Source organism: Linepithema humile, chromosome 3 (assembly GCF_040581485.1).
Source record: "Linepithema humile isolate Giens D197 chromosome 3, Lhum_UNIL_v1.0, whole genome shotgun sequence".
Classification (NCBI taxonomy): Eukaryota; Metazoa; Arthropoda; class Insecta; order Hymenoptera; family Formicidae; genus Linepithema; species Linepithema humile.
The window spans coordinates 1,656,600-1,678,572 of NC_090130.1; the positions used below are offsets into that span (position 1 = coordinate 1,656,600).

Sequence of the window (21,973 nt, forward strand, 5' to 3'; positions counted from 1 at the left end):
GATAGAAGCTAATACACGTCACGTGAAGTCTTTGTAAGGTATCATCGGAGGCTTTCGGTAACGTTGGACGAGGCCGAAATTCACTGAAATGCAGCAACAAGATAATGACTCGACACCAGCCGATAATGTCAGAGATGATGATGTAAGTATTATTTTATCAGCTGTTTTCTCAAATGTTTTTTCATTTCTTTTGAATTAGTGATTACTCATTAAGAACGTGAAAGCGTAACTTAATATCAGAGATTGTGTTAACTGTTCGCTTTAATCATTGGAGTAATGATTAAAAATTATTGCTTCTTTTTTTTTATCTCACAATCAGTACACATTTGAATCACGTTTCGCAAACAAAAAGTGATTTATGATAATTTATAAATCCAGATGAAAGATTTAAAAACAAACAGTGGAATCTAAAATCAATTTTTCTTAAAAATATTGAGAGGATAATTAAAAATAGACGACTATTTAAACATGAACTCAACAATGCCAAAAAAAATGTTATTTTCTCAATTGACAAAAATCAAAATGTTGAAATTTTAAAATATGGTAAAAATTAAAAAATTAGTTTCACCAACTTTAAATTACTCATAGAATCTATAACTGAAGATAGTGATAAAATATTCTTTGCAATCGGAAATGTTATTTGATAATCGCGAACGGCTCTGATCGAAATGTCTCGCAGGAGGGCTTCGATCTCGACGATCTTCTACCGATAGTCGGACAGTTCGGTCGTTATCAGAAGCAATTGCTGTGGCTGGTCTGCCTGCCGGCGTGCCTGCCCTGCGGCTTTTGCGCTTTTAATCAACTGTTTATGGCGGACACTCCGTCGCATTGGTGCAAAGTGCCGGGTCTGGAGCATCTAGATGCTGCCCGTAGAAAGCGGCTCGCCATCCCCGCGAGTCAGGTGCGGTCGATAGTGCGAGAGAATACGCGATGCTTCGTAGATGTAGACTCTTCCTATAATTGACACGCAGAAATGCGCGTGCTGATTACACGTCGATGCACGACGTTGTACTCCCTTTGCACATTTGACGCTAAATGCAGTAATTATTGTCTCGTATTTCTTTTCCCAGTTCAACGCTGCACGCAATTTGTTGTGCCATTTTCTGTGCAAATGTGATTTCTTCCATTAATCACGTCGCACGCAATTTAGTTGCAAATTGAATTGCCCGATTAGCGCTCAGAAAACGTGCTGGACAGCGCGAACTATTCCAGATCGTTAGTTCACTATCTCTTAACAGCGCTAGGAGCTATTAAAGAATCAATCCCGCTAAATGCTGCGCTGTACACGTGGAATTTCGCAGCCAAGTAGAACGCGCTAAATTGAGTTAAGTAGAAGCTGCCGTTTGCTTTATGCGATCGGACGTATCCCAGTAGAATCGATTCCGTCTTGCAGTTCCGAGCATAACGGATGCATTATTTGTACGGCGTGGTGCGGCGTGGCGCTAAAAGATGTAATATGAATGCAGGACGGCAACGAGACGTACAGCCAGTGCATGCGGTACGACGTCGATTGGACGACGATGACGCCGGAAAACTATTCTTTCGCGACGACGTATTCGCCTGCGCTCAACTCCTCGTGGTCTATAATGCCCTGCGATCACGGCTGGGAGTACGAGACTTCGGAGATGACGTCTTCTATCGTCATCGACGTACGTTTAGTTATATAAAAAAGACCTCTGTCGCATTCTTATCGCGTTTGTATTTTTTATTAACTCGCGATTAAATTGTCGCAAATAAATTTATCGTAAGAGACTCTTGGGAAATCAAATTTTGGACTTTTATAACTGTTCCATCGATTTTTATAGAAAATATAAACGTGCAGTATTTCTCGCGGAAATATTTACAATTGAAAACGTCTCACTTTGAGAATTTTTAGAATGCAAGAATAAATTTACATAGATTTTGCTCAACAGCTATCGCACTGAATATTGGAAAACTGTAATTATGTTGCAGTTTGATCTCGTGTGCGATCGCGCGATTTATCCAACGATTGGGTTAGTAGCCCTTAATGCAGGAGGCCCTATAGGAGTGTATCTTTTTGGTACATTAAACGACAGGTAAATTGGAGCTCGGTTGATAGTCTACTTTTCATCAAAATGTTGTTTTTGTATCCTTAATTTAACCTTCTTTCTTATATTCAACCATCTCGTCTTACATCAGCGTGTAAATACTTCTTTTGTTTTTTTAGACAAACGTAAAGCCATTCAGAAATTATTTATTTATTTTAGTGTCCTTACGTTTTCTATGGATTTATCTCGAGTCTTAATTTTCTTAGAATCGGCCGAAAATTATCTTTCTTCACATGCTTGGCGACATTGATTACTGGCGGTTTTCTGACCTTTATATCAAATGATTTTTGGACCTGGGCCTCTACACGCTTTATCGTTGGCTTGACGATACCAGCGATTTATCAAATACCCTTTATTATCTGTAAGCATTTAAACATCGCAAATAGTTTCAATCATGTTGCTGGTTAAGATTATTATATAAGCCTAATAAGAATATTCTATTAATCCTTATTTTAATCTACGTTTGTGCATAAATTTAGCGAAATTGATTAGTGATTCTGTCTTCGTAGCTCTGGAATTGGTTGGACCTAATTACCGCTCATTCGTCACGGTTATGACTTGTACTTTCTATACTTTGGGGCTCTGCATGCTGGCAGGTGTCACCTATTTGATACGCGATTGGCGAACTCTCGCCATAACCACGAGTGCGCCTTTCTTAATCTATTTCTTTTATTGGTGGTGAGTGACCAGTTAATGCTATCATTAAAAATTTCAATGACATTGAATAACACAATACTCACAAGTTATAAGAATTATCATTAAACACTAGAATGTATGACAAAATACGAGTTTTTAAAATTTTGTTTTGCAAAATTAAATGGCTGAAAAAATTTTATAGCATATTTAGAATATCCATTTTACATATTTTCGATAATTAATCGCCAAAGTTTGTATGCATTCATGAGCTCTAGACTTGTTAATAATTTGGTTCTAAAATTAGTATTGTAAATTAAAATGGCATTTTAAAGTAACATTTTCATATCTCACTTCGCTTTACATACACGCTTGTGAAGGTATGTGAAATATCGAAGATTATTATAGGTTTCTGCCGGAATCACCGCGATGGTTGTTAGCAAAAGGTCGTCTAAGCGAGGCCAAGGATATTCTCGAGACCTTAGCACGTGTGAATGGCAAGGAGCTTCCGGCGTCGTTCACGCAGAGGCTCCGCCAGCGTATGACGATGTCAAGGTCTAAGAGCGAGGAGGAAAGATTGAGAACCGGTCCCGGTGTACTTTCACTCTTCAAAACGCCAAATATGCGCCTTAAGACGTGTCTCATCACGTTGAACTGGTAAATCGGCGCACAGAAATACAACACCTTTCAATTTCGTGACTCACTAAAAGCACAGTTACCCGTGTTTCTTCTCATGTTTATATATTACATGGTTGTTTTTTTATGATAATTGTTGGCTAAAGAAAAATAATTTAACGTAACACGTCGCTAGCACGTCGTAAGTTTGCACTTCTAATTTTCTGTTTGTCACCGAGTCCACGTTATGTACTTTGATCTTTATGTACTTCCACTCGAAAGTATGTCTCGAGCACAATAATCTGTTTTTAATCGGACTGACGTCTAGATAAACACTTTGATAACGAGATAAAATAACGCGATATAACATCTTATATTTGCGTCTCATGTGAGGATAAAAGACTCTATTTTATCACGATTAGGTTCGCCAACAACATGGTATACGTCGGTCTTTCTTACTATGGGCCGGCACTGGGAAATGAGGAACATCTGAGTTTTTTGTTTTCCTCGCTCGCCGAGATTCCCAGTTACATGGCTTGTTGGGTTGTAATGGATCGATGGGGTCGCCGATGGCCGCTTTGCCTGTGCATGGTCGTAGCTGGAGTATCGTGCATTGCTACGGTGCTGTTGTCGTCCGGTACGCACTGCTGGTCAATTAGTTAATGACTTGATTAATTAGCGAGAGTGGCAACATAACCAGCTGTTGAATGTGCCAATACTGCTGAGAGCAATAAGTTATTTAATTAACATCGCGTGAACGGAGTTGCGATATTGGAAGACATTTTTTATACCGCCGTTTTCAGTTGTTGCCATTAATGTAACGCTCTGTTTTTTTTTTTTTTAATTCAAGATGCTGTCGTGGAAACCTTGATACTATTTCTCATATCGAAGTCCGCGATATCCGCGTCTTTTCTAATTATCTACCCTTTTGCCGGGGAACTTTATCCCACGCAATTGCGCGGGGTTGCTATCGGCTTCTCCGCGTATATCAGCGGCCTCGGACTCATCATTATACCCTTCGTGACATACCTCGTGAGTTGAAATCTATTTTAACAATGAGAGAATAAGAAATATCTTTAAGACATTAATTAAGAAAAATTCAAACCTGCTTGTGTATTACTTTTGTGATTATTTTAAATACACATGTCTTTCATTGCGAATTTTAGTGACGAACGAAACACACGTATGTATTTGCAAACACGATTTTCAGGGAAGAGAGAGTCTAGTCCTGCCTTTGGTCATCTTAGGCGCGATCTCGGTAATTGGTGGCCTGTCGGGGCTGCGGTTACCGGAAACATTGCATCACCGTCTGCCGCAGACGGTTGAGGAAGGAGAATTGTTTGGCAAAGATTGGACTTGCGCGGATTGCGTCCGTTGTATTCCAACAAAGTACGCACTGGCAACAAATTGGTAGCAATAAATTAGTGCGAAACTCTCTCCGAGCTCGTAGAACAGCGAAAAGTTATTTTGATTCATTGTTCGCGAAATTTTTTTATTTATTAAGATTTAAAATATTAATAAAATCAAAATATAGCATTTTTTTTTGGAGAGAGTGGAATTAATTGTTTAAAAATCGTATCTGGATGTTTCTTAACTTTCGTAACATTTTGTATATTTTCTTTCCGACTAGATTTTTATTTGATTAAGATTTATATTCTCCAGACTGTCATCGATCGCGACTTCTTACGAGGACTTGTCGACGCGAGAAACAGTTGAGATGCGTGAAGTACCTGAGATACCGCTTGCTCCGTCTATTTTGGAGGAGCAACAACGGCCGAGCTTGGCGAACGCTCGCCGTTTAGTTCGCCAATCCAGCGTGATGGACACCCAACGCGATTCTGACGGGACCATGAAAATGACCTATTGGTTTTAATCTTGATCTCTTCGAATCATTTTACATTCTAGTCAAAAATCAGTCAGAGACTTTTTCTCCTATTTCTTACATTTTATGTTATCTGGATTAAATATGTTTTAATATCGATTAAAACACTACTCCATCTTTGCACGTATTGTTGATTTGTCAAACTACTTAAGTTATATTTACATGTATATCTCTTCAAAGTTATATATTTATATACAATATAATAAAAAAAAGCTTCCATCGAATAAATACTATTTTAGTACAAAAATGAAACACTTATAGTGAGTTCTATCCTTATCGTTTCGAACTAATAAGCGTCTTTCTTGAAATGAAAAATATGATAGCAAGAAGAAATCTTTGAATTACGGTGAATAAAAGTCCGATTCAACTATTAGATTCTCAGAGATGAAAGTCCAACCGCGAGGCGATTGTAATCGCCCGTTAAGTACGTGTCTCTATCTTGTCTCTCGAATTCCGCATGATTGTGCAGCACGGAGTCCGTACAAAAATAATGGTACGTGACTTTGTGTCCACGATGCAATTTATTCACATTCGGTATACAAAACACGAGGATAACGAGAAAAAAATGAAAGTGAGGAGTTCAGCCTCGAGTGCCTTCTTTTGTGCAGGGCCCGGGATAAGATCTTGTTATCACGTGTATCACTCTCTCCGCCCAACTCAACTCGTCGGTTCACAGACGAGTGGTCCTGTTGTAGCAGCTGTAAGGAGGAGAATCACTATATGCGATTGCAACGTCGAATGCTTCGCGAGTACACTTTACGTGCACGAGTCCGATTTACCTCTCCAGAAGTCGCCGCTTCAGCTCGGGCGGATACGAGACGTAGATGTAGTGATCGGGCATGTCCTCGCTCGACAGGGGTAAGTTTTCATCCCCGTGGTCGCCCTTCCGTCTTTCCAATCTGCCCTCGTTATGAATATTCGGATCGTGCAAAGGGGAAGTACTCGAACGATCCATGCTCCCGTTGTAATCCACGCTTCCTGTGCCGTCCAATGTATCTTCGTCCGCGGTGCTACAAGGAAAATATAAACCAGTTTTTCGATTATGGTAATGAGAACAACGAAGGTGTAAAACGTGTTTTCACTTCAAGTTATCGGAATGTTTCACCACAACAGATGAGTAGATGTTTTTTTAAGAGTTAATACACGCTTAAAACATTTTTTACGTCGGTTTAATTGTTTATTATTTAATTGTTCGTTTAACCTTCAGAAAACATTTACAGCTTTGAACGTAAACTTTGAAATTTTTGTTGGAATTATATTTTACATTGTTACATTATATTGTACATTATATTTTTATTTTGTTGAAATAATATTTTACAAAAACAGAAAAAATATTGAAATTATTTAGAGCCAAAAAGTATTTAAAAATCGATTTTTCGATCATTTATTAAGCAAAAATATGGCGAGAACTATTATATGTAGGATGACATAACATTATATAGAAGATTGCAAAAAAGTCTTTGCGGTCAATACGTTATATAAATCTCACGATATTGCCTATTTATAGTCTAATTATTCGATAAACTACTTTTTTTTATTGTTTATCGCACGCGTTTTCACAAGCGTGCATTAATTAAAAGTTTACATCATTCCTCTGAAAGTGCTGAATAATTTTCCTACTACGAGTGAACTTTGGATGAAAAGAATTGGAAGAGGAATTTTAATTCGGCATACTTGAAGCAGACCCAAATGACGTAGTAACATGCGATCGATGAGAAGAGGAGCAGCATAAAGATGGTCAGCAGATACCAAGGAGTGTGACGTTGCGGCCTCTTCGTATCCTCCCAGTATTTGTCGCAGCTGAGATACCAGCAGATCGCGCGATTCAGCTCCCCTGCCGATGTGAATTACGGTCGATTAGAGAATGTCAACGCATTGACACATTGATCGCGGTGTGCGTCATTGAACGCGTACCTTCGATCTCTTGGAAATCCCGAACGGAAAGATTGGCGAGCAGCCCGGCGATGCAATCGCGCACGAGTATCTGTTGACAAGCGCGTCATAAATACGATCATTGCCTGTTATATTGGTATTCGCAAGCAAACATGTTTATAAGTACTGCACGTGTTTATCTTGTAATATGAAAACGTGACGCTTCGAAGATCGCATGCTATCTCCGAACGACTTTTGTTATCGGGACTGTTATTCCGACTGAACTATTTGCCTCTCAAGAGATCATCCAAAAATGAATTGATCGTCGAAAGAAAGCGCACAACTTTCATTAACGCTACTACATTTATGATAAGATAGTCCTGCGCATTTTGAAAGTATTACGAACGGACATTGACTTCGGCAACTCACTTCACACTGGGTCTTCAGCTTCTGCAACTCTTCCGGCTTACAGTTGGACTTGAGCTTTCTCAGGCGCAACCCTCGTCGCCTCTGCTTCTTGCCCACGGCGGGCAACGCTGCCTCCACCAGGTTTTCCTCGTTCTCGTCCTCCTCGTCGTCCTCCTCCTCCTCGCTGTCGCAAGCGCTGCTTTTATTATCCGGTCCAGCGATCTCGTTGTGATACGACGATCTCACCAGTCTGTGATTGTGCATGTCGCCGCCGCCGCCGCCGCCGTCGTCGTGGAGGCAGTAACGCTGCGGATTCGTCACCGCGCCGCCGTCGGCGATCGCGTAGGATTTGCCCCCAGGATACATCCTAGCGAGGCCGCACGATTCGCACGGCATGACGGAAGTGCTGCGTTGTTGCTGCTGCTGCTGTTGCTGCTGCTGCTGCTGCTGCTGCTGCTGCTGCTGCTGCTGCTGCTGCTGCTTCCGTTGCTGCTGCTCGGTATTTTCGCGCCACACCTGGATATCGGTGTTGAGTTGGCCATCGTCGTCCACCGAGTTCTCGAAGACGCGATTGCCCAGAACATCGCAACGCATAATGTCGCAGTAATCCGCCAGGCATACCGCGTCTTCTGCCTGATATAAAGAAATCTGTCTGATCTTGCGTCTATCGAATCCTCATATATTTCTGATAAAGAATTTTTCGCTCACTTAGCCAATAATCAGAGATTCAATTCGCCAAAATAAAAATTGAGAAAGCTGCGCGGTTGAAAAAAGTAGAATTTTTACAAAATTATATACGATTATGTATATTATGTTTTTTTTTTGGAATAATTTTTGTGTTACAAATAACGCTTTGTTGCATTTTTTTTTGACATTTACCATATTAACGTTGCTTTTGTGTCTGTTATCGAAGTGGGCGTCTAAGTGTTTCTCGGCGTAGAAAGACTTGCCGCAGAGACCACATGTCCATTGCGACGGCCTGTGTTGATGCTTCGCTTTTTGCTGCGGTCGAAATATATCTCGACTTTCGTGGAACGGACATTCCAATGGTAATTCTACCTGATATTTCTTCAGTATTGGCATCCATCTCTGCAATTTTGGCGAGATTCAAAACACTGCGTCATTTTCTAACGTTAATTTCTAAATTTTAAATGTTGCGCTTTAGCAAATTGTTAATCAAAATTATCGTTACCCAATTCTTCAAAAATAAGAATTTTATATATTCACTTCTCAAATAATTAATTCACTAGATGGTTTAATAATTAACAGAAAAAAGTTAATACATTTTTTCTCACCTTGTGAACTATCCTCCTCACTACTGATGCTCGATCGCGGGGACATGATATTTTAAAAACGCTGGGTCCTGGCCATGGAATCACAGATAGAAGCAGCACTGCTAAAACCTAACAATAATACAGTATCGTAAAATTCTTTTTTAAAAATCCCTAGAAAAAATTAAGCCGTCTTACCAAAGGGTTGAAAATCATCGATCGTCGGGGAAGAAAGTGGAGAAAGAGCGCACTTCACATTCTATATTTACATGGGAAAATCCCTAAACGAATGTACGTTGTAAAGAGCTCCTTCACTCGCAAGCATGACATTTTAATTAACAGGGTCTGCATTACGATCGACCACAAATGGCAAACGTCAAAGTGACGTACGGGGGGATGCACCAGTCTTATAAACCACGTCGCAATATGTACGAAGAGCACTCTTTCTCGAGCACACATGCATAAGTAATGAAATCGATAAGAACTCGTCACTACTCGCTCACGCATAACAGTTTTTTTAACTAACCCTCCGATCACGGCGTCACAAATGTGCGAAACGAGTTATTCCGTTATCTTCGAAACTCATGACTATTTTTCGTGATTGGAGCAACTTGCGAGTACGCTCGATAAATACTCCGGGAAACACGTCGGACGAAGCGACACGAGCACTGCTAGGGAAACAAGGGATGTTAATTACCTCGAGGTGAAAGGGTTGGGTCTTCATTCATAGCCCAAATGCTCCGATTGCGCTACGATTACGTACTTCGAGATCGGTCTCGTCCGTTTTCGGAGGGCGGTCGTTTCTTCGTGCGCGTAGCCGCCAGCCGAGGGTGTACGTGGGTTGCAACGGGAGAATACTGCAGGGTCCACGTCGACATGGCCGTCGCCCTTGGGCGCAGGTTTCAAGCATATACAGGGCTGTCACAGAGCACCCGGGTTTGTCTTCGTCTTAAATAAATAGGTAATTCAATAGGTAAAGCTTAATCTTGCACCTCTGAATATTCATGCTCTCGCATATTCAAGAACATTGTTTTGCAAATTTTTTATTTATATGTGTTACGTATTTTGCATTTTCCTGTCATATATAATAATTTATTCTTATGGGAATGTGTTCACAAGAATAATCGCAATATATTTATTCAAATTTCTTAATTTCGATTTTGCAATATATATTTTGCTATTTTTTAAGTATTTTTGTTGATATTTTAATCTTGGCTTGGAAGGATTTAAATTTAAAAGTAATATTTCTTTTCATCTAAATAAATAGGAAACTATTTAAACGTAAGACAGAAAAATAGTATCATTAACATAACAAAACACAAACATCTATTCTTTTAAAATCACTATTATTGTATTACATATAATTTATGATAATTTAAAATAAAGCAATTTAATATAAATATGCTTTTGTGGTTACTAAAAGTATACTTAAACTGTTATAAATAATTTTTCATATTACATTGTAATTTTTTGCTATGTATTGTTGGATGACCACTCGTGAGACGATCCTGCCTCTGCAAGCGTCATCGGCGTCGGCGTCGGCGGCGTCGATGAAGACGCGCCGACGCATTTGCGTTTTGTCAAGCTTAAATTAACTAAAGCGCAGGAATCGCGGAATTGGCGGCTTTACAAAGAATGCTATGCGCAATGACATTTGCATTAATTGCTTTGAAAACACATGGATCATGTTCGAATGTTATCTTGTCATAAATTATTGTAATGCACGGGTATTAATAGTTTCATAATATTCTTATATAAGAAATCAGTCGCGTTATATTGTCGATCAATTATATTATGCATAAATACACTTCTCGTTGCTCCACGTGCAACGCTAGATGGCAAGAGAATGGAATATTTCACGTTTTTGCAGATTTAATATACAAGATAAAAAAAGGACAACTTTTTTGATTATTTTTCAGATCTGAATCTGTTAAATGGATTTCTGATAATGGAACACTTTATATATCTTATCAATTATTTTTCATGATTTTAATAATTTTTATATTTTATATTACTTATTATACTTATATTATATAATTTAATCAAATTATTTAATTACAGTTCAGTTTAGAAAATCATAAAGTAATATAAAAAAATCACTATTTCAATTCTTATTGTTTAACACTCTATAAAGAGTGTGTGCATAAATATGTGCACGTAGAGAGAAAAAAAAGAGGAAGGAAAATTTGCAATTCAATATAATTTAATAATTAAAGTTCCAAAGTGCATTGATTTCGTAATTATGCTAATATATCTTTAACACACATACTTTTCAAACTACAGAGTCATCGTTGGATGATAGAAAATCGGTCTCGAACACATTGTTCACACTCGAACGTCGGACGTTGTTGTAATACAAAGAATTACAGAAGTACGTATCAGATAATATCTTATCGTTTCTTTCGACGAACAAACAGACGAAGTAACAGTTGATTAATATCCACTATATCATACTATTTTTAGATCAAAACTGCAACATACTTTTAATTACAAAATACGTAAAATCTCAGGTAAATATTTGAAAACTCTATTATGCGTAGTAAATATGTAATTTACACAATTAACACTTTCGCGGCCGCCCATGTATTTTTATGTTTATATTTTGATACAAGTCAGGAGCCGGTCACATAATTTTATGTTTACTGTTTTCTGCATCATTGTATTAGGTTGTGTAATATGAGAAATGTCAGATTTTACATCAATTCAAAATAATAGAGTGGCTCCAAGCGTTGTGTGTGTGTGAGCAGAGCCAAATATATAACGGTCGCGAAAATGTTAAGATTAAATGTCATGTAGCGTTATTTATTTTAATAACTTGTTACACATTACGCATTTTTTTATCTATCTTAATTTAATTTAATTTATCTTATTGTTGGATTAGTTTATATAGAGAAAAAAAAAGAATTTACTTAAAAAAATGTAGTCTGGATAGTCAGAACATTTAAAAGTAACATTATGTAAACGTTTACATTAAAATTTATCGCTAAATTAATAACAGTTAAGTAAAAAGCAACATAAAATTTTTTGTGATCCATATTGAATAATTTTTATAATTGACGTACAACTACAAAATTTCGATATAAATTAATGGAACTCTTAACATAAGAATAAACAACCAAATTATTCAGTCTAAACAATAAATTCAAGATACAACACACAATTAAAAGACAGTAAAAACGATTACGATAAATCAATAAAATATGCCGTCATGATTATTTTATTTAAAATAAAATTGTTAAGCATTAATATTTAAAATATGTACAACAAGAAAAATGTTAAATTCAGATAGAGTAAGATTACACTAAAGAGAGTCGCATTAATAAGCGAAACTTTTGTTGTGACATATTCACATATATCATCTAGCATTGACTTCTAACATAAGCAATTTTTTTTATATATAATCAGTTTTTTGTATTTCACGTGTATGGATAAAAAGAAATTTTTCTCACAATTAAAATTCTAAATGGAATTTTTTATTAGTTGCATTTAGTTATCCGATTTTCACGTAAATTAAATAACTTGAAATTAAATCACGTAATATTTTTCCACGCGATCAGATATAATTCTCTCATCCTATATCACGCTATATTGATTGTATTGGAAGTTGTATTGAAACTAATATCATAAAGCATATTTCAATAAAATAATGTATCTTGCAAAAAAACAAACAAATTAAAAAATCGAATAAAAATCCATAATATATGACTGAAGATTGTTGATGTTATTCAAATTTTAATGTATGAAACATATAAATTAATAATATTACATTTACATAGTAGCACATCAGGTTGCTCTTAACTTCTTATAGCTGTTTTTCATTCGTTTACTTTCTTCACATATGCCTTGCTGGCGTGACTGGTGGGGAGTCAACCGGTATCTCCATCGTCGCTTGAAGTTCAGCGGTTGCTGAAGAATTCTGTAGTCTGCCAGTGAAAATGGTCACATACACTTCGAAGTCAAGCGATTAATCAGCATTTTAATTGAGGACCGTGCATTTCGCTCGCATAAATTCTCTTATTCCACAATACTGGGATTGTATACTTCGGAATCTTTCGCGTGTAAAAAGTGCAAATTTCGACGCATATTACATTTTCTTTCCACCAATATTTTTTCAGTATTTATTTACGCATTGCCGTAAATAAAATAGCGTTTTAATATCAGTAGAAATAAATTTCGGATGTGTCATCTACAACGAGATTACGAACAACGAAAGGAGACAAAAAAAGAGGTAAACAGGTAAAACTAGTTATAAGTTTACGTCCGTAACGATTTATTTATGATTTATTCAAAATGCTTGTCCGCACGGCTTATGCATCTCCTTTATCTTTAATACTAATGAGAAACGTAAAATGACTCGTGTGCATCGTTTGTGAATGAGTTAAAACAGATTGAAATAACAGATTTATTACAAAATTTAAAACCTTGGGTCGAGAGAATACGAGGAAATAAATTTATTTTTGTCCATATAAATAAGAGTGACGTAGATCATAAAAATCATATCAGTTGGCGCTAGTGTTAAATAAGTAGATATACGGTTGACGAGTCGGAGTTAGAAGTGTGATATATTTAGATCAAGTGCATAGCGAGTACATAAGCAGAACGCGAGCGCGGATGTGCGTCCAAAGGCGTGTGGAACCTTGACAAATCATATTGGCTTCAGTAATAACATTTTGATTACGATATTCCGTGGTCGGAATTTCCGCGATCTCGATTTATTCTGATATGTTTTTATATTTGAATATTTTACCTACAGACTTGAATCGAGTATATAAAAACTCGAAAATAATATAAGTCTATAGTTTTAATAAATTGTGAAGACAAGTGACAGAGTGTATGTTTTATCAGAACAATATTTTATCTTTGTGTAAAGAACAATTCAACTTCATGCAACGTATAATCAACAACATAAAACTACTATCTATAATGTTTTGTTTACAAAAATAGTTTTTTAATATTTTTTAATTAATAATAATATTTTATATATTAATAATAATTCGTTATATTCATAAAATTTGTGTTGTTTGTTAAATTTCGCTTTTTTATATTATCTAATAATTAACAAAATGAGTGCCGACGTTCAGTAAATACGGCTCGGCCGCCTGTAGAGATATCGCGCGGTCTGCCGTCCGTATAGCTGTCTCACTCGCACTTCTCCATTCGACTGTCGAATGAGTGAGACAGTTATTCGACACCGTTAACATAGTATTACTTCTTGTAATGCTTTCTTTCTTGATCGTTCAATTTACGCATAAAGATGTAAAATCGAAACGTTCCTCATAACATTTCCCCTCGCTGCTTATTCTGCCCCGCCGCTTCAAGAGATACGTCAAAGATAAGCTTCGTATGTATGACGCTTTCGGGTTTTTCATATATATCCCTACTAGGGATTCCCTAACCGGCGACACCTTTAGTGCCAGTGCATGTATATTTGTATGTATGTATATGTACATTTGTTATAAAATAATAATTTCTCGTTTATTTCACAGTATTTGCCCGTAATCTAATCATGCTGTTCCACTTTCAATGTTTGTTTTTTAAACTTATTTTATTAATAATCTCAGTTCTCAATTTTTTTTCAAAAACAGACATGATACTGAAGTCCTTATTTATGATGTTTTCTCTTCTTTGTGACAAAATAAAAACGATTCCAAATATTTCTGATTGCAAAACTTTTTTTAAATGTAATAAGTTGGGAAAATTTTACATTATGGCTTATAAACATTTATTTTTATTTATACAAACAAATTCATCTAATAAACAGCGACTTAGATATGACTAGATAATATAAAACATATATTGCTTGAAACGTCTAAAATGTATAATAAAATTGACAATAAAAAAATTAACAGAAAACAAACACAATATAATGATCTAAAAATATATTTTATGTTTTTGCTAATAAATAATTTTTCTAAACACGCTAAAGCATTTCTTTTTTTAAACTAATATTTGTTATGATTTGAATTTTAAGGATCTGAACTGTTTGCATCAATGATAACACTTCAGTTAACCTTCAGGAAATGAAATAGATGGAAACGAATACTTATCTTTAGTTCAACATTTATATAATTGTTGTAGAGTATGCTTCACGTTTCGATAAGAGAATATCTTTGGTCTTAGAACAGTTAAATTATTTTTTAACGACTAACAAATTATCTAATTGCGCATCGTTGACAACAATCGATTCTCGATATGAGTCAACATGCAGCTATCTACGCAGCAATGCTTGATACGTCGATAGCTGACATCGATAGCTACTATATGTATTGCATGGCATAAGTATTAATTTGATTTTAAAACAACGAAAATTAAGTTTATTATGAATAAAAAAAAATAACCATAAATTCGCAAAACGCGTTCGTTATTGCAAAATACGACTATTAATAATTACTATAACACAAATAGCGGCAAAATGATCTTGTTACGCGTATTACGCCTTAATTTCGATATTGTGCTTCCAAATTCCATATAAAGCAATTTCTTCATAAAATTTTATTCTTGTATGGAGCGTATTTTTATTATTTGCAATATTATATGGTAACAATATAATCGTGTAAAAGATTAATATTTTAATTATTGCAACATAATCCACCTTGTATTTATTTTTCCTTTTATTTATTACATGACAAAATTTTTATTGCTAGCTTCGCTTTTATATAACAGGAAATCATTCGTTATGATAAATTTTAATATACAAATGCATACATTTGATGCGGAGACAAAGGTCAATAGTAAACCGACAGAGATAGCAGCAAACCGATGTAAGAAATATTATATATCACGATAAAATATTTGAACGTACAAAGAATATTTATATCAGGAGCGCAATAATCAGATGCGTTAATATGCAAGATTTTTTGTGTAAGTTATTAGTAGCATGCACGGCACAAGTGATACTTGAGTGTAAACATTATATCATTTTTACTTATAAATGAAATAGTAAAAAAATATTCTCGCTTTTTATGATATTTTACCTCAATACTTTTTACAAAATAAATTATTCAGGCTCAATTAAATGCTTTCTCTCCCTCTGTGTGCGTGCATGCGTGTGTGTGTGCACATATATATTTATAGCACTTTAACAAATTATAATTCTGATTGCAACGAAAGCTATTCTGATTACACTGCTTTGGTAATTCCAATGATTTTTCAAATTACACCTTATTACAAATTACAATAGATTATCTGTTTAGATATACCTATCGTTTCTGATTAACGCGTCATCCCGAGTAGAAATATACCCGACGTATCATGAGACCTTGATAAGATTTCCTTCGGATTTATCCTAGGCGTGAACGGGACTGAATAAACTTTTTCCTTATTACTAGTTAACGAGGCGTCAGAGTCAAATATGCGAGCTAATCAAACATCAGTGTCTTTATATAATCTAGTAATTTTTTTTGTTCTGTTCTCATTGATGGATCTTAGTTCGCCGTAGTGTTGCGTTTTCCTTTTTTATAAAAGTTGGTTAGTTTTAGTTTCGTTTTGTGCTCCTTGTTATTGTAAGCTCTTACATAATAAAGGTCAAGATTTATAATCGATCGTGCCGAATTATGGCCAATATCTTATCACGAGATCCTTTTGGTCAGGATTTGATAAGGATCCTCTCAGGAATGTCTTAATACTCCCGAGTGGAAAAATAATGCGGTCCCGATTAGGAACTGATAAAGTAAGCCTCACTTAGTGATCGGGTCCTAATTAGTACACCCGATAGGGGCCTTAGATGTTTGCAAACGCAATGCCTCTACCTGGAACCGATATTATATCGCATTCTTTTAAAAAAGATAACGTGTTACCATCAAAAAAAGAAATTCAGGACTCGGTAATATTCAATAATGTGAAGGATTGGAACGGTGCGCACCAAAAACGTCGCAACACGACGATAGAATAAAATCCGTACTTTGTTTAGCCTTGTTGCGTTTTTTTTTATATTTATGAAATATTAATATAAATGTATTATATGTTATGTATCAATAATAAAGAAAATATATAAAGAATTAAATAGTATAAATAATATTATATCAAAATATATAAACTTTATTTTCTGGCGTAATAATTAATAAATCTATACCTTATAATCACCCGATAAGAATCCCGATTAAATAAAAGCAGGGTTGTAATAGTGCAGCTCGATCGGTTCCCGATAGAGGCATTGCGTTACCAAACATCTCGGGTCCCGATCGGGTGTACTAATCAGGATCCGATCATTAAGTGAGATTTACCTGATCAGTTTCTAATCGGGGCCGTATTAATATTTCCACTCGATATCGAGTAGATTCATAGATGAGTCATTTAGTTAATGCAATTTGAGGCAATTGGAAAACTCAAGAAAAAATGTCTGCAAGAGCAAAAATTCGAGATATAAAATCTGATGTAAAATGTTATTAAATTATTTAAATTCCTGTATGAACATATCAAAATATTCAATTTAAAGCCTTGTAAAACTTAAAGAATTATGTTCTGTTTATTTTTTTTTAAATAAAGACATTTTCTTAAAATTGAATATCATAATCCTCATTGCTATGTGATTATCATTGATTAAAGCGTAATTTGTCTTCATTTTACAGCTGCCAAAGCGCTCATTTCTATCTGTGTGTGTTAATTATCTCCTATGTTTGCAGATAACGAACCATTCCAATTACCGATAAATCAGTACCATTGTTCAAGTATGGCAATACACGCGTTTTATAATATCCAGAGGATAAACCGAATATTGGGTGTTGGAATAAGAGCACTAAATGCAACATTAAGGCCCGCATCTACTTTGACGCAATCCAGAATCATCAAGGGATCAAATGGCGAGAATATTATTATGTCTCCAATCAACGATATATCTTATCCGGAAACATTATTACACGAATTTGTTTGGCACGACAGTGAAAGCTATTCTAATCATATTGCTTTGGTAATTTCAATGATTCAGTAAATTACAATTACACTTATAATAGATTATCTATTTAGGTATATCGTTTTTGATTAATGCGTTATTGAATTGAATTAATAGATGAGTTATTTAGGAAATGCAATTTGTGTGTGAGGCAATTGGAAAACTAAAAAAAAAAAAAAAAAAAATATCTGCAAAAATATGACAAGATATAAAATATGATATAAAATGTAATTCACTCAGCTATAGAACTATTGGCAAGCGTCCTGCGTGGAAAATTATAAATACACGGTATCAATTTTGTGACATTTTTTGTGCAGGAATGCGGTATCAATGGCAAAAAGTACACTTACGCTCAAGCTAAGGATGCGACAAGTTATATTGGCAGAAGTTTGCGGAATATTGGTCTCAAAAAGGGCGACGTGGTAGCATTGGTGGCACCAAATTATCCGGACACTGTTTTAGGCTGCCTCGGCATCTTGTCGGGCGAACTCGTCGTTACTACCATGAATCCGCTTTATACGGCTGGTAAGTCGCTTTATGATGTTATTACTGATATTTCATTCTAGACACCGATTTGTCTGAGGTGATTACAAGATGAGATAGAGTTGGACTGAATTATATTATACTATACATAAATGTGATAAAAATTTTTAGACGAAATGTCGAGACAATTGTTAAAAGCTAAAGCAAAAGCAGTTATCACCGCGGCCGAAATTGTATCGACAGTTCTTAATGCGACAAGATCTTGTCTTCCGCCTGAAACGCCTGTTATTGTGATTGACGATAAGACTGGTCCTATTCCAGAGGGTTCGATACCTTTTGATGTTAGTTTCTAAAAGAATACGAGTAAATTAATCATTTTAAAAGTTGCAAAAGAGAACAATATCATTAAATAAAGATAACTACAATGTATCATTTTTTAGATACATAATGTGAAATTTTTCAGGATCTCATAACGCGAGGCAAGTCGCTGCCACTTATAAATCCTAGCATAACTTGCGACGATGTGGCGGTTTTACCGTTCTCAAGTGGCACGACGGGATTACCAAAGGCTGTTATGCTGACACATCGCAATCTGGTGTCTAATATCATGATGGCTCAAGCTTCAAGCAAAATATTCCGGCCTACCACAAGTATTTTTGATAGTTATTTAATAAGCTATTATTTACCCCTCTTCTTATCTATTCTTAGTAAATTTTGCGAGATCTGAATTAAAAATATATATTAGTAAGTTATATTTTTAAAAGATTTTATGCAAAATAATTTTTTTCGCCGTTAATAATAATTTAACATTTATTGCATATTATTTTTCCATTTTTTAAATTTTATTTTGTTACTTGTGTCTTCTAGGTGAGTATCAAGATGTAGTACCTGCCATATTACCATATTTCCACATTTACGGAATGAATGGTGTGGTAAATTCGCGCTTAGCTTTTGGCGTGAAACTAATCACTATTCCAAAATTCGTACCACAAACATACCTCGATATATTGGAGAATCACAAGGTGAATTTTCTCTTGCTATGCATGAATAAATTTACTCTTTAAATTTGTAGACAAGAAGGAAAAAAAATTAAGAATTTTTATTTATAGTACTAGAATGCAGGGTTGGAACGCGTTAATTTAATTATTAACTATACAAAACATAAATTCTTTATTTTTATGCGTATAATATAGGAAATATATTCTGTAATGTAAAGTTATGCTAACACGTTGATATTTTTTTCAGGCGACTTCACTATTCCTCGTGCCACCAATTATGTTGTTTTTGTCAAATTCCCCTCTCGTAAAGAAGCAACATTTGGAACATGTCTACACGATAATGAGCGGTGCTGCGCCTCTTTCTGAATCAGATATCGAACCAATATATAAAAAATTCAATATTGACCCTAACGTCTTAAAATGTCGTCAAGGTATGTAGGTTCGCATAATCCAGCCGTTAACGCAACATTCTCGATTCGCAAATGAGTAGGACATTTATCGAGTCTTACGGATCAAAGGGTCGGTTTAGCATATAAAACATATTAAAATATAAAATTAAAAAAAAACCTATTTTGCGACAATTTTGGGATAATTTTTTCAAGGTTACGGACTGACAGAATCTTCACCTGTGGCATTCATTGAAGAAGGAAAGAAATTGTCAAGCATTGGACATAATATCGCGAATTGCCAAGCTCGTTTGGTGGATGTAACGACTCAGCAGGACGTTAGCACTTCTGGTCAAACCGGCGAATTATGGATAAGAGGACCACACATCATGAAAGGGTATTTGGACGACGAAGCTGCCACGAAGGCAACAGTAACGAAAGAAGGATGGTTGAAAACAGGCGACATTGCTTACTTCGATGAAGATTTTGACTTTTATATTACAGACAGACTGAAGGAATTGATTAAAGTCAAGGGATATCAAGTAAGAATTTGTTCCGACAAAAAGAATCTGTCACATTTAAACATTAGTCTTCTAATAATTGCATCAACAAACAGAGGATTTTTGGAGACATTAGAATTCTTTTATTTTTTTCTTTAAATTATCGACATTCATAACAAGATGTATTTTTGACCTCGTTATATTATTGAATTTTATTATTATTTATGTTTAGAAAGATTAATAATAGTTGACAGTTGTAATGTTTATGTTTCAAGTTGAAAGTTTTACGGTTTAAGGTTATCCTACTTCTCAATAGCGAAATAAAGTACTTGCCTTCTTTATCCAATTTAAAACATTATTTTCGCCTGGTCGAAGGTACCACCAGCGGAACTGGAAGCGTTGTTGCGGTCACATCCGGACGTAGAAGAGGCGGCGGTAATTGGTATTCCGCACGCGAGATATGGCGAGGTACCGAAAGCATTTGTGGTAGCAAGTAAGAATAAGAAACCCACCGAAGATGATATTAAGAACTTTGTGAAAGAAAAGGTCTCCGATTACAAGGAACTTACAGGTATAACTTGATTTCCGGTAATTATTATATTATCATGGAATTTCAAATTGTCTCATGCTACTTAATTATCGAACTAATAAGGTGTTGTGGTCTTTAAATCTGTTATTATCCGTAAAGCCATCGCGAACGGCGATTAAAGAATTTTTCACATTCAATTAAAGATTAATTCACATTTGGTTCGATTGGATCTAAGAATTTAGAGAGATAAAGATGAACCAAGTAATTAAATGTTACGAGAATTGTATATAAGTTTTTTTTGCTTTCAGGTGGAGTCACATTTGTTAACGAAATACCAAAAAATGCGTCTGGAAAAATTCTAAGATCAAAATTAAAGACGTCCAAACCTTGATATTGAAGTAACTTCTTTAGCATTTACGGTTTTTGATAAAAAATAATTTTTTTAAATAAATAATCTTAATAATTTGATAAAACTTATGTATATACATATAAATACATATAAATAAATCAAAATGTAAATTTGCTCAAGTGTATATTATTTTATATGTTTATGTAATATGCTACTCAGTTGTAAATTGCAATTAGAAATTATAAATTATAAAATTGTTAATTTTTTATATGTATATCCATATATGTACACATATTTATACATGTACACAGTCTATCAAAAACAAATACTTAATGTAAACTCTAAGGCTATTTAAGATATAATAGAAATATTAAGAAAGATACTACAAAAATATCAACGTTCCAAAATTTAATATATTATTTTAAAAGATGGATATATCGAGCGATAAAAATCTTTTCTTAAGAAGAGAAAATTGTGCATAAAGTTTTAAGATATGTTATTTATTGATAAATACATGTAATAATTTATAAATGTCTAGTACTATCTAAAATTCTATTATTATATTAACCAATGTTTTATTTTTCATAACTTCAAATCGCAATAGAAAGATTATGTTTTTTTGATGGACTGTCTTGTGCCTATTGAGCGTAATAAATTATTTTTATTACGTAAAATGTAAAAAAATTTATATTTGACCATTAATTTAATAATTATTATTACCATTTCAGTTATATATAAATATTTGTTATATAATAATTTTAGGATGTTATATCTCACATAGCACAAAACGTCCTAGGGATATTTTAGGGATACTTCAATGTCCTGAAAATTGCTTCAGGACATCCTGAGGATATCCAGGATGTTCTTAGAATGTTTTGTGCTGTCTGGGATGTTGATACAATGTAATATATAATATATTTCTAATCTTTATAATGTATTTTTTATTCTTGTTATTATTGAAATGAAATTACACACAATGGATTATTTTTTAGAGACTATTGTACTTTAATTTTATACTTAAAATTTATGTACTGTTAAATAAAATAAGATTTTATAAGTTCACACGAATGTAGTATTTTGTTATTTAAAAA

General features: G+C 34.7%; 3 protein-coding genes across 9 annotated transcripts; 2 read left to right on the forward strand and 1 right to left on the reverse strand.

Annotated features, from left to right (window-relative positions):
• The first annotated feature begins 1 nt into the window (after window position 1).
• On the forward strand, window positions 2-5,451 carry CarT (Carcinine transporter). Its single transcript, XM_012374176.2, has 11 exons — window positions 2-142; window positions 680-901; window positions 1,467-1,649; window positions 1,954-2,057; window positions 2,276-2,430; window positions 2,579-2,747; window positions 3,111-3,359; window positions 3,740-3,954; window positions 4,168-4,349; window positions 4,528-4,706; window positions 4,980-5,451. Exons 1-11 carry the CDS (start codon window positions 89-91, stop codon window positions 5,188-5,190), a joined length of 1,923 nt encoding a protein of 640 aa, XP_012229599.1. The 5' UTR covers window positions 2-88; the 3' UTR covers window positions 5,191-5,451.
• A 250-nt stretch (window positions 5,452-5,701) lies between these two features.
• Window positions 5,702-9,675, reverse strand: LOC105676370 (uncharacterized). Of its 5 annotated transcripts, none has more exons than XM_012374178.2 (8): window positions 9,514-9,675; window positions 8,775-8,882; window positions 8,359-8,568; window positions 7,501-8,112; window positions 7,114-7,183; window positions 6,874-7,033; window positions 5,979-6,209; window positions 5,702-5,897 (listed from the first exon to the last, which is right to left on the reverse strand). In XM_012374178.2, the coding sequence occupies exons 1-8, from the start codon at window positions 9,658-9,660 to the stop codon at window positions 5,870-5,872; spliced, it is 1,566 nt and encodes a 521-aa protein (XP_012229601.2). In that variant the 5' UTR covers window positions 9,661-9,675; the 3' UTR covers window positions 5,702-5,869. The 5 variants fall into 5 exon arrangements, with proteins under 5 accessions (XP_012229601.2, XP_012229600.2, XP_012229602.2 ...); XM_012374177.2 differs by having other exon boundaries at window positions 5,702-5,915; XM_012374179.2 differs by having other exon boundaries at window positions 5,702-5,915; window positions 9,448-9,652.
• A 2,966-nt stretch (window positions 9,676-12,641) lies between these two features.
• On the forward strand, window positions 12,642-21,944 carry LOC105676368 (uncharacterized). 3 transcript variants are annotated; one of them, XM_012374174.2, is made up of 10 exons: window positions 12,642-12,986; window positions 17,372-17,655; window positions 17,955-18,162; window positions 18,292-18,461; window positions 18,584-18,770; window positions 18,988-19,142; window positions 19,366-19,549; window positions 19,721-20,046; window positions 20,380-20,575; window positions 20,842-21,944. In XM_012374174.2, exons 2-10 carry the CDS (start codon window positions 17,419-17,421, stop codon window positions 20,922-20,924), a joined length of 1,746 nt encoding a protein of 581 aa, XP_012229597.1. In that variant the 5' UTR covers window positions 12,642-12,986; window positions 17,372-17,418; the 3' UTR covers window positions 20,925-21,944. The 3 variants fall into 3 exon arrangements, with proteins under 3 accessions (XP_012229597.1, XP_012229596.1, XP_012229593.2); XM_012374173.2 differs by having other exon boundaries at window positions 12,642-12,978; XM_012374170.2 differs by lacking the exon at window positions 12,642-12,986 and adding an exon at window positions 15,351-15,511.
• The last annotated feature ends 29 nt before the right edge of the window (window positions 21,945-21,973 follow it).

Excerpts from the sequence above, each read along its gene's own strand:
- LOC105676368 (XM_012374170.2), top strand. The coding sequence starts at position 15,373 with ATGACAAAATTTTTATTGCTAGCTTCGCTTTTATATAACAGGAAATCA. Across the intron at positions 18,462-18,583 it reads AGGGTTCGATACCTTTTGAT|GATCTCATAACGCGAGGCAA; the intron begins GTTAGTTTCTAA and ends GAAATTTTTCAG. Across the intron at positions 20,576-20,841 it reads CGATTACAAGGAACTTACAG|GTGGAGTCACATTTGTTAAC; the intron begins GTATAACTTGAT and ends TTTTGCTTTCAG.
- LOC105676370 (XM_012374177.2), bottom strand. The coding sequence starts at position 9,660 with ATGCTTGAAACCTGCGCCCAAGGGCGACGGCCATGTCGACGTGGACCC. Across the intron at positions 8,883-9,513 it reads CGGACGAGACCGATCTCGAA|GTTTTAGCAGTGCTGCTTCT; the intron begins GTACGTAATCGT and ends TATTATTGTTAG. Across the intron at positions 8,569-8,774 it reads TGAGGAGGATAGTTCACAAG|AGATGGATGCCAATACTGAA; the intron begins GTGAGAAAAAAT and ends CCAAAATTGCAG.
- CarT (XM_012374176.2), top strand. The coding sequence starts at position 89 with ATGCAGCAACAAGATAATGACTCGACACCAGCCGATAATGTCAGAGAT. Across the intron at positions 902-1,466 it reads TCGCCATCCCCGCGAGTCAG|GACGGCAACGAGACGTACAG; the intron begins GTGCGGTCGATA and ends ATATGAATGCAG. Across the intron at positions 4,350-4,527 it reads TACCCTTCGTGACATACCTC|GGAAGAGAGAGTCTAGTCCT; the intron begins GTGAGTTGAAAT and ends CACGATTTTCAG.